The sequence below is a fragment of the Bufo bufo genome, chromosome 3 (genome assembly GCF_905171765.1).
Source record: "Bufo bufo chromosome 3, aBufBuf1.1, whole genome shotgun sequence".
NCBI classification, from domain to species: domain Eukaryota; kingdom Metazoa; phylum Chordata; class Amphibia; order Anura; family Bufonidae; genus Bufo; species Bufo bufo.
Genome location: NC_053391.1, coordinates 179,739,003 through 179,755,649, shown reverse-complemented (window position 1 = coordinate 179,755,649; position 16,647 = coordinate 179,739,003). Strand labels below are relative to the sequence as shown.

At 41.0% G+C, this 16,647-nt stretch overlaps 1 protein-coding gene across 1 annotated transcript in view; it reads left to right on the top strand.

Annotated features, from left to right (window-relative positions):
- The window catches only part of TSPAN7 (tetraspanin 7), a 122,494-nt gene extending 106,609 nt beyond the window's left edge, over positions 1-15,885 (top strand). Inside the window, exons 7-8 of the mRNA XM_040423786.1 lie at positions 12,625-12,697; positions 14,873-15,885. Of these exons, the coding sequence (XP_040279720.1) occupies positions 12,625-12,693 (69 nt within the window). The 3' untranslated portion in view covers positions 12,694-12,697; positions 14,873-15,885. The remainder of the gene's footprint in view (positions 1-12,624; positions 12,698-14,872) is intronic.
- Positions 15,886-16,647: the final 762 nt, after the last annotated feature.

The following is a 16,647-nucleotide window of genomic DNA, read 5'->3' as shown; positions in this document are numbered from 1 at the left end:
CCCTCTGATAGCAGTTCTACCTGTACACCCCTGACGGAGGCGCTGTCATTGTGTGTAATCCTTCTCTTGAACAGGTATAAATTACCTGTAGGAAATCTTATTTTCTCTCTGTTTCTGTTAATAAAGGGACAATGAGATGTAGTAGCAGGCAGGTTTCTCTTTAATTTGATTCCGCTTGTTATTTGAGTGGTTGCTAATTGAATATAAAAGCCTCAGGTATTTCATTGCATTTAGCCAATATATAGCAGCCACTCCATTTTATGTGCAAGAAGTTCATTCCATATAGATCCGTACAGCTACGCTGTATTTAAATATGGCGGCTACAATTTGTAGGCACCCATTGTAAATCACAGTGCATTTTAAAGTGGAATTGTCACCGCAAAATGCAGTACAGTCTGCAGGCAGCATGTTATAGAGCAGGAGAAGCTGAGCAGTTATGTATGGTTTTGTGGGAAAATATACATTTATATCTCTGCTTTTTCTATACTTAAAGGCAACCTGTCACCATGAAAATGCAAAGTAATCTGCAGGCAGCGTATAATACAGCAGAAGGAGCTGAACAGATTGATTATACATTTTTGTGGGAAAGGGTTCAGTATGACTTGTATTTCATTCATTTATATTCCTGCTCATTCTGGGCTTTAAAGTCAGGGAGGCGGTCCTATCAGTGATTGACAGCTATCTCTGTATACACAGTCATGGAGGCGGTCCTATCAGTGACTGGCAGCTATCTCTGTATACACAGTCATAGGGGGAAGGCTGTCAATCACTGATAGGACCGACTCCTTGGCTTCAAAGCCCAGAATGAGCAGGAATTTAAATTAGAAAATTACAAGTTATGCCGAATCTTTTCCCATAAAACTATATATCTATCTGCTCAGCTCCTCCTGCTCAATCACATGCCACCTTCAGCTCAGACACCATGTTTAAAGTGACAGGTTCCCTTTAAGACCACCTCTGTGTACAGCTATCACTTATACAAAGAATGCTATTAATGATTACACCTCCCCCGTGAACATCTATCACTGATTGACACCTATGTCTGTATACACACTTACATAGGGAATGCTATCAATCAATGAATTTTTTTACCTTACCAGGCAAGTGCTGCACTCCCCAGTATAATTATGTCACGGGTTCTTCCAGGATGACGTGACCTGGCATGTGATCCCGGAGTGCTCGCAACATAATTAGACCAGGGAGTGCAGCACTTGCCCAATATGATAAAAAAAAAAAAAAAAGAATCATAATGCAATTCTTGTAAGACTCGCCACTATAGGAAAGATGAGATTAAAAATAACTGGATAACCCCTTTAAGTCTCAGAGATGGATGTGTTAATATTTGCCCTCTAAGGATCTTATTAAAAGTAAACCTGGAACTGACTTATGTGCTGTTCATTTAGTCAGGAGTGACCTCCTAAATGTGTATAAAAGCGATAGTTCATGCAAACATTACCTGGTCACTTTTGTCTTACATGTAGAAGTCTTATCTTGGAAAATTAAAGGGGTTTTCCGAGATTTTTTTTTTTTTTTTACTGTTGACCTATCCTCTGGCTAGGTCATCAGTATCTGATCAGTGGGGGTCCAACACCCAGACCCCCCACAAATCAGCTGTTTTGAGAAGACAGGAAAAGGATTTAGGAAAACTAGAGGAATGGTCAGAAATCTGACAACAAAAATTTATGCTTGGGTGTATAGGGAGAGGCATTACCAGTAGAAAGAGGGAGGTGCTCATGCCGCTCTACAGAGCACTAGTGAGACCTCATTTGGAGTATTGTGCGCAGTACTGGAGACCATATCTCTGGAAGGATATCGATACTTTGGAGAGAGTTCAGAGAAGAGCTACTAAACTGGTACATGGATTGCAGGATAAAACTTACCAGGAAAGGTTAAAGGACCTTAACATGTATAGCTTGGAAGAAAGGCGAGACAGAGGGGATATGATAGAAACTTTTAAATACATAAGGGGAATCAACAAGGTAAAAGAGGAGAGAATATTTAAAAGAAGAAAAACTGCTACAAGAGGACATAGTTTTAAATTAGAGGGGCAAAGGTTTAAAAGTAAAATCAGGAAGTATTACTTTACTGAGAGAGTAGTGGATGCATGGAATAGCCTTCCTGCAGAAGTGGTAGCTGCAAATACAGTGGAGGAGTTTAAGCATGCATGGGATAGGCATAAGGCCATCCTTCATATAAGATAGGGCCAGGGGCTATTCATAGTATTCAGTATATTGGGCAGACTAGATGGGCCAAATGGTTCTTATCTGCCGACACATTCTATGTTTCTATAGCGGCTGTGCTTGGTATCGGGCTCAACCTCATCCACTTTTATGGGGCTGAGGTGCTCATAGGCCACGTAATACATGAGAGAAGGCCATGGCTCTCACAAGAGTGACTGTGCCTTTTCAAACAGCTAATCGGCAGGGGTCCCGGGTGTTGGACCCCCACTAATCATTTAATGATGACTTATCCAGAGGATAGGTCATCAGTAAACAAAAAATCTCGGAAAACCCCTTTAAAGGGGATTTCCACAGTATATCCCATAAATATCTGAAGGTTTTGTTCCCACATCTGGGACTCACTTTGTTCTGCAAGCAGAGATGTCAGATAGTGAAAGACCATGCCTGTGCCTCTGTCTGTTGTAGTTCACTTACAAGATGCTTTAAAACTGTTCTTCGTTCATTCTAAAACTGATTGATGTAAAAGCTATCAGGAATAATTTGGTGTGGCCCTACCCTTGTATGTATTATATTTCATATAACTTTTTCTTCATGACAGTGTATGTAAGTATATAATATATTGCAACAAATAGAACTAAACACAGATTTAAAATTATTTTCTAAAATGTAATGGTTACAAAAAGATGTAGGGGGTCATTTATTAAGACTGGCATTTTAGATGTCGGTCTTAATAACCCCTATATCTGGCGGTGGATCCGCAGAAGTTATGGAGGCGCCGGCCTCTACATAACTATGGCGTATCCTGCGCCAGTCTAAACGTAAGCCAGTTTCCTAGCTGTCTTACATTTAGACCATTTTCTAGAAATAGATTAATGAGACGGCCCTTCCCACACCACGCCCACCTTTTTAGACTTGGCGTGAGCCGGGAAAAGTCGCATATTTCTGGATAGTAAATGACCCGTAGTTCTTCAGTCATGTACTAAGACGTCCTTATGTGCCCTACGATCTCATGTTTTAAGAATAGGTGTACTAATCTTATTGACTTAAGTACTAATTACAAGACCTGTCAGAGCGTGGATGGTTGGGGGGAGGCATCTAGTGGCATTTCTCTCCTGCTTTTATGTAACTGTAACGTGCCCTTCCCTCTACCTTTCTAGTAGTTGAGTGTAATTCTGTGTAGAAGATAGAAAACTGAACAACAGTTGTGTTATCCTTGTGCCATGTGAATGGGCATGTACAATATTATTTACAATACAGAGATATTAATGAAAAACTGCATTATTTTTTTTTTTTCAAAATGCAGAGGTTTCAAGTCAAATATCCATTGGCTATTTTCCCTTGTCATGTCCCAAGGCTTGTTAAATAGTTGGACTTTGACTCATAGGGAGACACTTCCAAAAGTTGGCACTAGTGAGTTAACTCTCTTTCTCTGGGAGATACCTTTTTGCATCTTATTTTCCCATGGAGCATTGCCACTAGGGATCGACTGATATAGATTTTTTAGTGACGATACCGATAATCTGTGAACTTTCAGGCCGATAGCCGATAATTTATACCGATATTCTGTGAATTTTCATTTTTGAAAAAAAAATTAAAATTCCTAAACAAATCTGCTGAAAATGAATATGTTTATTGTTAACGTGTAGTTTATTTTTTTGTAAATCTTTCTTTTTCATTTATAATAATTGATTTTTTTATATATTTTTATATATTTTTTTTTACTATTAGCCCCCTTAGGGACTAATAGTATTAGCCCACTTGTCCTATTCACCCTGATAGATCTCTATCAGGGTGAATAGGACCTCACACTGTCCCTGCTGCTCTGTGCTTTGTGCACACAGCAGCAAGGGAGCTGACTATGGCAACCAGGGCTTCAGTAGCGTCCTGGCTGCCATGGTAACAGATCGGAGCCCCAGGCTTACACTGCTGGGGCTCCGATCGGAACTTCCACTGAGTAGGGGGGGAGAGGGGACCCTGTGCCCACTGCCACCAATGATTAATACTGGGGGGCTTGGGTGGGGGGGCGCACTGCGCCACCAATGATTAATACTGGGGTTTGGGAGGGGGCGCACTGCGCCACCAATGAAGATAACTCATTAATTCATATACAGGAGACGGAAGCTGGCTGCAGAATCGCATAGCCGGCTCCCGACCTCTATGAGCAGTAGCTGCGATCCGCGGCAGTTAACCCCTCAGGTGCGGCATCTGAGGGGTTAACTACCACAGATCGCAGCTACTGCTCATAGAGGTCGGGAGCCGGCTATGTGATTCTGCAGCCAGCTCCCGCCTCCTGTATATGAATTAGGCTCCATTCACACGTCTGCAATGTTTTTTGCGGATCCATGGAGCCGCGGATCCGCAAAACACGGAAAGCAGCAATGTGCGTTCCGCATTTTGCGGACCGCACGTTGCCGGCACTAATAGAATATGCCTGTTCTTGTCCACAATTGCGGACAAGAATAGGACATGTTCTATTTTTTTGCAGAACGGAAGTGCGGACCTGGAAGTGCGGATCCGCAATTCCGTGTCCGGGCAGCACATCGTGCTGCCCCATAGGAATGAATGGGTCCGCAATTCCGTTCCGCAAAATGCGGAACGAAATTGCGGACGTGTGAATGGAGCCTTAATGAGAGAGGTATCTTCATTGGTGGCGCAATGGCCACAGGTCCTCCCTCTTCTCAGCGGCAGCAGCAGCACAGGGGGGAGGGAGACACTGCTTCCTTCTCCCCTGTGCTGCTGAGGGAACACGGAGAGCGCTGTCACGCAGCGCGATCCTTGTTCCCCATAGGTTATCGGAATATCTGCAAAATACCGTAGATACCGATAACGTTCAAAATCCTGAATATCGGCCGATAATATCAGTAGAACCGATAATCGGTTGATCCCTAATTGCCACTGTCTCCATACACAGTTGGACTCTTTATGGAGAGACAGTAATCCACCTAAGCTTGGTTTCAGCAAAACATATCTAAGAACAATTTCTAGCACTTGTTACATAATTAAAAGGTTTTTCTGGGAGTAGAATATTGATGACCTATCCTCAGGACAGTTCGAAAATAAAGACCGGCACTCGCTGTTGAATATTCTTGTAGGTTTATTCAGTCACATATTCCATCATAGGACGCATGCGTTTCAGCAAATTATATGCTTTCATCAGACATGTGTAAATACCTTACCACTAGCTCTGATAGATATACAAAAAGAAATGACATCACATTGTTACTATAGGCTCCTCCCACAATCAGGTGTCTGGGGAGTGTGTGAATCAACTCAATCAAACAGGTCAAACATATTGTCAGAAACATCTAGTTTCATCACAGAAAAAACAGGGCAGGATTATCATAGAAATAATCGTATTACATGAAGCTACTGACATTATACTCTATTGAGACCTTTTGGATCCATTGTTTGCAACCGATGGATCCACTATGCCTCTCTTTTCAAAAGCAACTTATTTCGGTCTCCACCGCGTCGAGGTAAAGTAACGCCCTCTATGACCTGGTAGCGCAATTGTGCTAAAGTGTGTCCCTTTTGATGAAAGTGGTATGGTAGTGGGAGTAACAAATTCTCCTTTCTGATTGTCGATTTTATGTTTACTAAGTCGATCTTTTATTCTCATGGAAGTTTCCCCCACATACAATGAACCACAGGAACATTTAAGAATATACACCACAAATCGACTATCGCAGGTGAAAACCCCTCGAATAGGGATTTGTTCACCGGTATGCAGGTGTGAAAAATAACCACCCTTAATGACATTAGAACAGTTCACACAAGTTAAACATGGGAATGTGCCATGTCTCGGGGTGGATAATGTCATCTGTCTAGGGCCAATCTTATTACTGCCTATGTCTGCTCTGACCATTTTATCACGCAGATTATCTGCTCTTTTAAAAACACATCATCGGAGGTCTCTTAAATTCATCAATTTGGGGGTAAGATTTCGAGATTATCTGCCAATGTTTATTAACTATGCTTTTAACCCTTTGGATCCAAGGGTGATATTTGACCACCAGTGGGATCCGTGTTGTTTTAGTAGATTTAACCTCTTGTGGACCTACCAGTCTATTTCTCTGTTTATCCAGTAATCTCCTAGGGTAACCCCTCTCTAGAAATTTTTGAGTCATTTCTTCTAAACGTATTTCTCGGGTATCTGGATTGCTCACAATCCGCTTGACCCGCTGATACTGTGAGAATGGAATAGATTTTTTTTGTGGGTTCTGGATGACTACTGGTGAAAGAGAGTAGACTGTTCCGATCTGTGTTTTTGATGAAAAGGTCAGTGTCAAGAAGCCCATCATCCCCTAGTAGGACCCAGGTATCTAAGAATGAGACCTTTTTTTCATCAAAATGTACGGTAAACTGTAATTCCTCCCATATAGAATTAATATATGTAGTAAAGGCCGTGAGGGACCGAACATCGCCGCGCCATACACAAAAAATGTCATCGATGAATCGACGCCAAAAAATACAATGTTGCTGATATAAGTCATTGCGGTAAATAAAATAACTCTCAAAATAAGACATATAGCAGTTTGCGCATGGCGGTGCGACGTTCGATCCCATCGCGGTCCCACAGCACTGTTGATAGAAAGAGTCCTGGAATAGGAAATAATTTCTCTCCAATACAATCTTAAGAAGTGATAGGAAAAATACCTTTTCATTAGCATGTTATGAACTAGTGTCGAGTAAATCCCTAACTGCTTCTAGGCCCTTCTTATGTGTAATCGAGGTATAGAGACTGCATACATCAAATGTAACTAGTATGCAGTCTCTATCAGTCATTAATGTGCCTATTTCAGATAAAAAATGTCCCGTGTCACGTAAATAGGTAGATTTCTGGATAAGAGGTGTCAATACCTTCTCAAGGAAGATCGCAGGGGGAGAGAGGATGGAGTCAGTGGCTGCTACAATAGGGCGGCCCGGAGGCTTTATAAGAGATTTATGAATCTTTGGTAAAGTATAAAATACTGGGGTAATTGGATGCTGATCAGGACAGATCATCAATATCTGTTTGGTGGGGATCCGACTGCTGGCAACCCTGACGATCATCTGTTTGAAAAGGTCACAGAGCTGCTGCCTCCTTGCAGCACACCAAGCACAGCGCTGGACACTGTATAGTGGCTGTGCCTAGACCATGTCACCCATGAACGTGACATCACTGTCCATTCTGGAGCACTGCATCTTCTTCAAACATTTGATCAGCGGCCATGCTGGGAGTCGCTCCCCCACTGACAAGATATTGATGACCTCCCCTGAGAAAAGGTCATCAGCCCCTGTAATTAATTTTTTATGTATTTTACCTTACTTCCACTTAATTTCACCCAGGCATCCGATGCTCAAGTCAGGGGGGCTGCCTGGGTGAAAATGGGGATATGTCCGGGTTCAGCTCTGAACCAGGGCAACCCTTTTAACCTTTAACCCATGTAACCCTGGCCTGTTGTGTAAGTGCAGGTACTTGCATGCACACAGGAATGCTATTGATGGATCTCTCCCTAAACACAGATAGGAAGACATCTGTCAGTGGAAATGAGCAGGGTGGGGAGAAGAGAGGGGAGCCTCTTGTAGGACATACAGCATCTTCTTAGGCCTGGGTGAGGGCAAAATATTAAATTATGATACTGATAAAGTCACCTGGTGCATTTTAAAAATATTAATCTACTGAATTTGACCGGTAGCATGCTAATAGGGTAGTATAATAAATTGCCTTTAAGATGAGATTTATTGCTCCTGAGGCATGATAGACATGAAGTTTACAGCATAGCTCTAGGCAGGTGAGAATCTGGAATGCTACAGCCACCCATGCCAGGGCACTAGTCTTGCTTCTTGCTGGGCAAGCTCTCCGACTACTCTACAGGATACAACGAGAAAATATTGATGTGAAGAAGAAAATATAATTCATCAGCGCAGGCAGCATTGATCACTGGGCTGGCAGAGGACAGAAAGGAAACAACCTTTGTTCCTGTCTGTAATTGTTTAACAGACGTCGGACAGACCGTGGTGGCAGTCATTTATAAATGAAATTCTGCTTTCACTTCCATTGTATATCACGTCTCTCCGGTCGATGCATTTGACAGAGCTGAATCACAGCTAACGCCCTGATGGTTGTAAGCCAGGCCTGTCACCATTCTTAAATTTCTATTCTGATCTAAATTATTATAATAATGGTCAATGAATAGAGCTGCAGATATTAGTGGATATTCATGTCCCACATCAGACCACTTTCAGATGATTGCAATGAAATGAGTCTAAATGTCACAACAGCAGAACACCACCTACTCATGGAAGCAATACGTGTTAACCCCAGTCAAGTGTGTATCTAAAGGTCAATTTGGAAATTTTCCCTAAATTTAGATTACTGGTCCCTTACTAAAGCTGAGCATAGACATTGTATTGTTGTCAGCTGAACAGTTGACTCCCTCCACCCCTTAAAATCGAATATTGATATCAAAGGATCTGGCCATAGGCATTTTGATTACTTTTGGTTTTTGCCATCATAACAAGTGATGGCATACAATCAATATGCTGTTATTTTCTGATCTGTGGCCATCTGACTGTCAAGACCTCATGAATTATCATAATGAAGGGACCGCAGCACTAGTTAAAGGGGTTGTGCCACCAAAATAATGTATCCCCTATCCAAAGGATAGGGAGTAAGAACTGTATCTACTGTAACCCAGCAGTCGAACCCCCACTGATCAGAAGAATGCGGTACCAGAGACCCCAGAGTGAGTGGAGTGCAGTCACGCAAGTGTGCTTTATGGGACAGCTGAAGAGAAGCCGAGTACAGCGTTCAGCTGTCTACATCAGTCCCATAGAGTTGAATGGAGCAGCTCTCCCTCCACTCACTCTGGGGTCAGACCCCCACTGATAAGATGCTAATCTCTATCCTGGGGGATAAGTTCTTACATTTTTTTCCCTGTACAGTGACAGTCCTAAACATAAGCTGAGTAGGCAAGTGCAAAACAGTCCTATTTTCTTGAATGGTGTTCGGAAGCATTGCTGTTCGATTAAAACCTGTCAAGGGACCACATTGCTAAACCAGCACTGAAGCCCCCATACTCTGAGAATTGGTGGGGGTTCTGGCAGTCAGACGTCCACCAATAAGACCATGATCAATTTCTGTGCTGGGAAAACTTCTTTAACATTCACGTTCAGCATTTGTAAAGCACGTGTTCTTTCAGTAGTTGAGACCAGATATTTGATTTTTAGACAACTCGGCCTAAACTTATTTCTTTTGGAAGTAAAGAAATCCAGTCCAATAGGTCCTCGTTACCCCAATGCCTGGGAGTGTCATAAGCTTGTATCTAAATCCATTATTTGGCTATGATAAGCTGGCATATTGCCAGTTTATTTTCCCCTATTTTAAAACACTATCAACAAAGGTGGCGGTGAACAGGAAAATATGCGTCCGGCGAAAGCAGCAGGACTTGTGCAAGATGCTTCTGGTGCCAAAAAATGGTCAGGAGAACTGATCTTCACTTTACCATTAGTACAGAAGATGTTTACTAATCAATATTGCACAGTGTTCAGAATAATGCGTTTCAAGTCTGTTCAATATATGGCACAGACAATGTAAATCCTGACCCTTTGAGTCACCGTTTTCAATATTAGTAAGGATGAAATATGACTACATTACGGTCATTGACCTTTAGCAGCTCACTGTTCTATTGTATAGGGATTTGTGTTTCTGAAGTGCCCTTCATATTTTCTTTTTTTGCAGTATTCTACATGGCCTTTCTGTCTTGCTACTTGTCATATTTATTTTGTGTTGTCGTGTGTATAGAGGTACATAATATCTCTCTGGAATATTACCCGTATACTAGTAAGTTTAGCTGTCAGAACTTTTCCCCATTTTATGTGACTTTGCAACTAAAGCCAAGATGTGCAAAAAATACTTTTTCTTGGTTTCTAAAATGAACACCTTTGGGGGCATTGTTTTTTTTTATTATTATTGCATTCTACTAATTTTGGGTGAAAATCATTTTTAACTTGGTCTTTATTAAAAATGTTAAACAGTTTTTCCTCTACAGCTTTCATTTTCAATGTACCAGTATATGCTTTTTGCTTCACAGTGAATCTGTGAAGAACTGCTCTGTCAGCTTGATCTGGAACCCTTTTCTCAACTTTCCTAATGGCTCATAAACACTCATTATAGCTCAAGTCTTACTAGTCTGATAAGAATATAGCTTAAAATACGTGTAATTACACCCTCCAAAACTAAATATAATAGTGCCAGATACACGGTGCTCATATAGTGTCCCAGATTGTTATAGTGCACCACATAGTAAGTGCCATATTTTGTACACCACAGAGTAACAGTGATTTTCTCAGTGCCCTACACAGTAATAATACAATTTTGGTGTACCCATGAGGTAATAATGCTCCCTGAGTGATCTACTCTCAGTTGCAGCCTTTATGCCCCAGAACAAATTTACAACTGGGTCCATGTACAGTCAGTATCCCAACTGATTGCAAATGGTAGGTCAGGAAGCATATGGCTCCATGGTCTACCATAGTGTTCAACTGTGTCATTGTCCTACAGATGCTGATACAGTTGAGGGTTGTGCTAACCCGGGGATCGCCATTCCTCCCATGGTGGGCCTTAATATGAGAGTGGCCCCAGAGCTACTATCCCCTTGAACCCCCTTTCACTATACCTCTGGGTGTATGACAATTAGAGCAGAATGTTCTCTGAAGATTGAGCTGTGGAAAATTTGGATTTCTTTTGCCAACTTATACTATACAGTACATGTGCAGAATATGTCACATCCTAGTAATGACTAGTTCCTGACAGAAATTCCTTAACCTTAGAGTTTACTGAAGGTGTTTTCTCACATTTTCCTCATGTTAGAAGTAACACAGTCCCTATTTATTGGTCGTCAATTTTTTTTTTACTTGTCCATACTATGTCCGAAAATATGTTTTACGCCTTTTTCTGATCAGTATGTTTCCAAAATAATAAAGTTGGTTTTAGGACCTAACGAAAAAATGTCATGGAAATCCTCAAAGACCTGCTGATATTCATTGTGTATTAAGGTGGTCATGAATAATGATTGTTCGACACAACCTGCAAAGTCAATCATTAAGAATTAGAGTTGTGTGTATGTTATCAAATCGATTTGTTCCGACCAGCCGAAATTAGTTCCATCTGTTTGTAGCAGATTAAAGACTTGCTTTTTAATTTTTTTCTTGGTCATACTGATTAGAAAGCTACCATTTAATGAATTTAATCAGCATTCAGGTGCAAAATGTATGTGAGAAATGCACATTAAAGGTGCTTGCCAAAAATAAAGGAAATGCCAAAAATAAAGGAAATGCACTCTCTAAGAAAATGCTTTTCCAGTGCTCCACACGTTGACTGGTTACCTTAATAGTGTGTATTCCTGGAAATTTCTGGTGGCATGTCAATTTCTCTTCTACTAGAGATGAAGCAATGCATTCCGCCTTTCTCCGATCTGTGGTGTTCTCAATGGCCAGAGTCCCACTGATCACCAATTTATACCATGTGTTTGTAGAAAAATAATTTGAGTTCTATTACATGTGGCCAAGCCACTGTAGTTTCCCGGCAAGGATAGGTGAAGCACCTGGGTGTAATAGGGGTACCATGTGATTTTACAGTAGGGCTTTTCATACTGGTTTTAGTAGTAGTTTGTTTCTTAAAGTATTGTCAACCAATGCAATTTAACAGAAAAAGGAACACAATTTACATAAATTTTAGGCATATGCAATAAAATATTTTTAAGTCTGTACTTTATGCTATACAATGGATGTGTAATAGATGCATCCAGTATGTTCTATTTTTGCATGGTGATTTGACAAAAACAGCAAATGTACACAATTCATCTAAATTTCAACATGTGGGGCTTGTGCAAGATTTTAAAAACTGGGTCTGGTCTTTTTCCAAAAACTACGCCACAGTGTCCCATGGGTTGTGATTGGTGTGGCAGCTGAGCCTTATCAACTTGAATGGGGATGTGCTGCAATACCAGACACAAGCCGTGGACAAGCATGGTCTTGTTACTGGATATTACGGTACACCATTTTTTGCATTATGTCCTTAAATGGGGTTCTCCAGCCTAAAATATTAACCAGTGATCTACTGGATACATGATAAATGTTAGATTGGTGGGGTCTGGCCGCTGTGCTTGGCGGTTTCCATCAGCCTCACAGATCTTGAACATGAATGCTTGGCCAGTGCTCAATTTAAAACCCTCAATCATAATTGTTTGGCAGGAGACCCTACTGATCTAACATTTATCATCCATCCAGTGGAGAGCTGAAATGTGTTTTAGGACGAAATCCCGCTGTAGTTTATGTAGTTTACTGGTGGAATTGTTCTAGAACACGGTGATAACCTACACTGGAAAATAGATGATATTTATTAAGATAAAATGGTACATGATTGCCTCCTAATGCATGTCTTATGCTCTTTGTCTCGCAGCTGATTGGAATGCTGTTGGCGTGCTGTCTTTCCCGGTTTATCACTGCAAATCAGTACGAGATGGTGTAACATGGTACATTTCCGCATTTATTATTTTTTTTTTTTCATCTAGCAATAGGCCGCTAGCAATCTCCTTCATTTACAAGCCCGGAATTGTATTTGCTTTTAAATTGCTGAAGCAAATGCTGTGATTTAAAATTAATTCCATTGGTAATAATGCGTCTGGCCATATTTGTTTATGCAAGGCGCTTGCGTATTCAGCTCATGCACTTCATCTATTAATGCTTTCTCATCCGCACGATCGGAAGCTGAGTGAATACAATTTCTTTTATACAGCATCAGTGCCCGTATAGTGGGTTGGTAAAATGCAGAATACTGCTTTTGTAGACTTGGCCTACTTGGATAGAGATGGGGAAAATATACTTTACTTCTCAGTTGGGTGTTTATTATACTGTTGTGCACTCCATTTTTCAGGCTTAAAGGGGTTCTCCGGGAATAATGAATTTTTACAAAGTGCCTACTTCCTGCCTCCATTAACAGAAGATTCGTACTTACCTGCTGCTCTGGTCCTCTGCATTGCTTCCTCTATGACCATGTTCTGGTCCCTGGCCTGATTATTTATTTTTTTGGCGCCACATGGGCATGGTCACCACTGGCTTCAGTGGTAAAGTGGTCACAAGCAGCACATCACCACTGAATCCAGTCATTGGCTGCAGTGGAGCATGTGACCGTGCCCATGCTGTACCACAAGAAAACAAGCCAGTGACTGGAACGTGGGCACAGCAGAGACAGCGCAGGTAAGTATGAATCTTCTATTTACAGAGGCAGGCTGCATGCATTAGGTAAAAATGCTGTATTCCCAGAGGACCCCTTTAAAGGGAAAGTATCAGAAGGTTTTAGGCCACTAATCTGTTATCCAGTAGGATAACTATTTAAAGGGGTTTTCTGAGATTTTGATACTGATGACTTATCCTGAGGATAGGTAGAAATCAAACAGCGGTGGCAGCATCTCTCATTACTTAATCTTTATTAGGACTTCACAGCATACAATAAACTGAGCAACGTTTCGGCTGTGCAACAGCCTTTATCGATGCTTGATAAAGGCTGTTGCACAGCCGAAACGTTGCTCAGTTTTTTGTATGCTGTGAAGTCCTAATAAAGATGAAGTAATGGGAGATGCTGCCACCGCTGTTTGATTTCTACATATTTTCTGGCTTACTGGATCCACGGCTGGTGCGGGGCTGTTGCATCTTCCGGTTAGAAGTACGGACCGTTGTGTGCTGTTCCTCCATATTTATTTGTATTATCCTGAGGATAGGTCATCAGTATCTGATTGGTGGGGGTCCGACACCCGGGACGCTTGCCCATCAGCTGTTTGAGAAGGCACCGTGGCCTTCTCACAGCTTACCAAGCATAGAGCCGTACATTGTATAGCAGCTGTGCTTGGTATTGCGCTCAGTCCCATTCACTTCAATGGAGCTGAGCACGATACCAAGCACAGTCGCTATACAATGTACGGCTCTATACCTGGTAATCTGTGAGAAGGCCACGCTGCACACAGGAGTGCCGGTGCCTTCTCAAACAGCTGATGGGCAGAGTCCTGGGTGTCGGACCCCCTACCGATAAGATATCCTCAGGATAAGTCATCAGTATCAAAATCTCGGAAAACCCCTTTAACAATTATGGAATTATGTATTCTGGTTGATGAAGCAGAACATAGAAAAATAACTGCTGTATTCAAATGACTTGTAAGGAGTTATGGAGATGGGTTCACACCTTGAAATCGTCACGCCGATCGATACTTTTCCTGGCTTGATTGACATCCGAGAGGTCAGAATGTTATCACAAGTACCTTTGCAGGCTTTTCCAAGGAGTGCATACACCCTATGACTACTTCTAGGTCATTTTAAATATAGCACATTCCACAAGTGATATAATGGCCACACAACTATTGATTAATGCAGTTTTTGAAAGGTTAGGTAACACTTAGCGGTGTTATGTCTCTATTCTGTACACAGCCATAATAGGGCTGCCACATAGGTCCATAGGGCCACATATGCCACCGATTTTATGAAGAGGCATCCATACAAATCAGATAAAAGTAGCATGATTCATCGTATGTCTAAGGGAGAATATCTCCGTACACACGAGTCCGAAGGAGCTTGTATGGCATGCTATAATTATGTAAAAGTCTATAATTATGTAACAATATTTAGTGGAAAATTTGTTTTTTTTTCTCTCTCTCCAGGATTCACCCATTACTACATCAGGAGCTGAAGAAATGAAGAAGGAATTTACAGAATGTTAGAGCACACAACACATTTACCAAGCACTCCGTGTTCCCATTTTGTAGTGTAACCATCCGTTCCAGTAAAGTTGTGCCATGAAGAGTAGCCTATATAGTGTCTAACTGCACACTTCCTTCCGGGAAGGCTTTTCGTATGATGGCACTCTATATGTGTTCTTTAGTCATATCGTAGTTGTATTGTTACTATGATAATCCATTAACTGCCTCGACCTGGCTGTGCATGCAGTGGCTGATACAAACAAAGGGACAAAGACGTCCTTACAAATGGTTTATTAAATGTTCCACGCATTTATATAAATCAGTACATGAAAAACAAATATATCCTATCTAATCTTTTTTATATATATCTCTATATATTTATTTAAAAGGCATACTTCCTTTTTATTTTGCCATATACCACATCAAGTAAAATAAATCTGTGATATTACAATACTTGAAGAGTCATGTTGAACTATGTTGTGCTTTGAATGGCATCCAGTAGGCCTAAAGCTAGGCTGCACCCTGGATTCTTACTCTGTGCTGTATGCCTAATGCTAATGATCTTCGTCTTGTGAATTTTTTGCTTCAGGTTCCGAGATCTTGTGTTTCACTGTTACTAAACTGTTGTTGCTTACTGTGAAGGAAATATATCAAGGCTTTTTTATCCTTTAGTGTACAGCTAACCTCAGTTGTGTTGTCATGCGTATTCCTTTCGTTCTTTCTTCCTAGCTAATGTTCTTCCTGTTTTGTCCTGCACATGTTGCTTTGGAAGTACAGCAACCAAATGATATTTTACGGAAAGGGTGAAAACTTAAGTCTGGGTAAGGGCAGACATAGGAAATGTTTAGATCTTTTTAAGGAAAAATTTGGAAAATATTTTTTTTCTTATAATGTCTCCATCTAGCATGCCGAGGAAAATGCTTTGATATTGTGAGCATTTGTGATATATATTAATAAACTGAACTACAAAGAAATGTTTCGTGTTACTTTATTGCAATCTTTTGTATATAACCAGTTCTCAAAATCAACTGCATCAGCATGTAAAAAGTATATGCAGAAATGGTACCTGGTTAATTCCTTTATATCTCATATCAGTTATCCAGGCTCCTCAGTCTTCAGTGTTAGGTCCTGCAATCATGGAAAATGTTCCATCTATGACTTTTACAGTTTCATATTTTACCAATGCGCACCACGCATGACTGGCCACCACTCTCATTCATTTCTATGAGCTCGACAGAAATAGCTGAGCAAGTGCTCAGCTATTTTCATCTGCCCCATAGAAAATGAATGGAGGGCGGCTGCGCATGCGCAGTGCTCTTTCGGGCCTCCGTTCTTAATATAGGTGCAGGTCCCAATGATGGGACCCACACCTATAAGATAATGGTGGTATATCCTGTGATGAGACAACCCCTTTAAAGCGCATATGTCAGCAGATTTGTACCTACATATGAAGCTGGCTGGCCTGTTGCATGTGCGCTTGGCAGCTGTGTTGGCCCCATTAAGTTTTAATATATGCAAACAAGCCTCTAGGAGCAATGGGGGCAGTTGCAGTTCTGGAAAAATAAAAAAGATATGAGGTTCAGAATATGTTGATGAATACAATAAATTAATGAATTAATTGTTTTTATTTAAGGTTGACATAAGAAAGAATAACATACATTTTTAATAAGAGCTGTAATATTGTTCAGTATTTATGACATGACTCTGGTGATGGTTTCAATATAAGTAAATAGAGC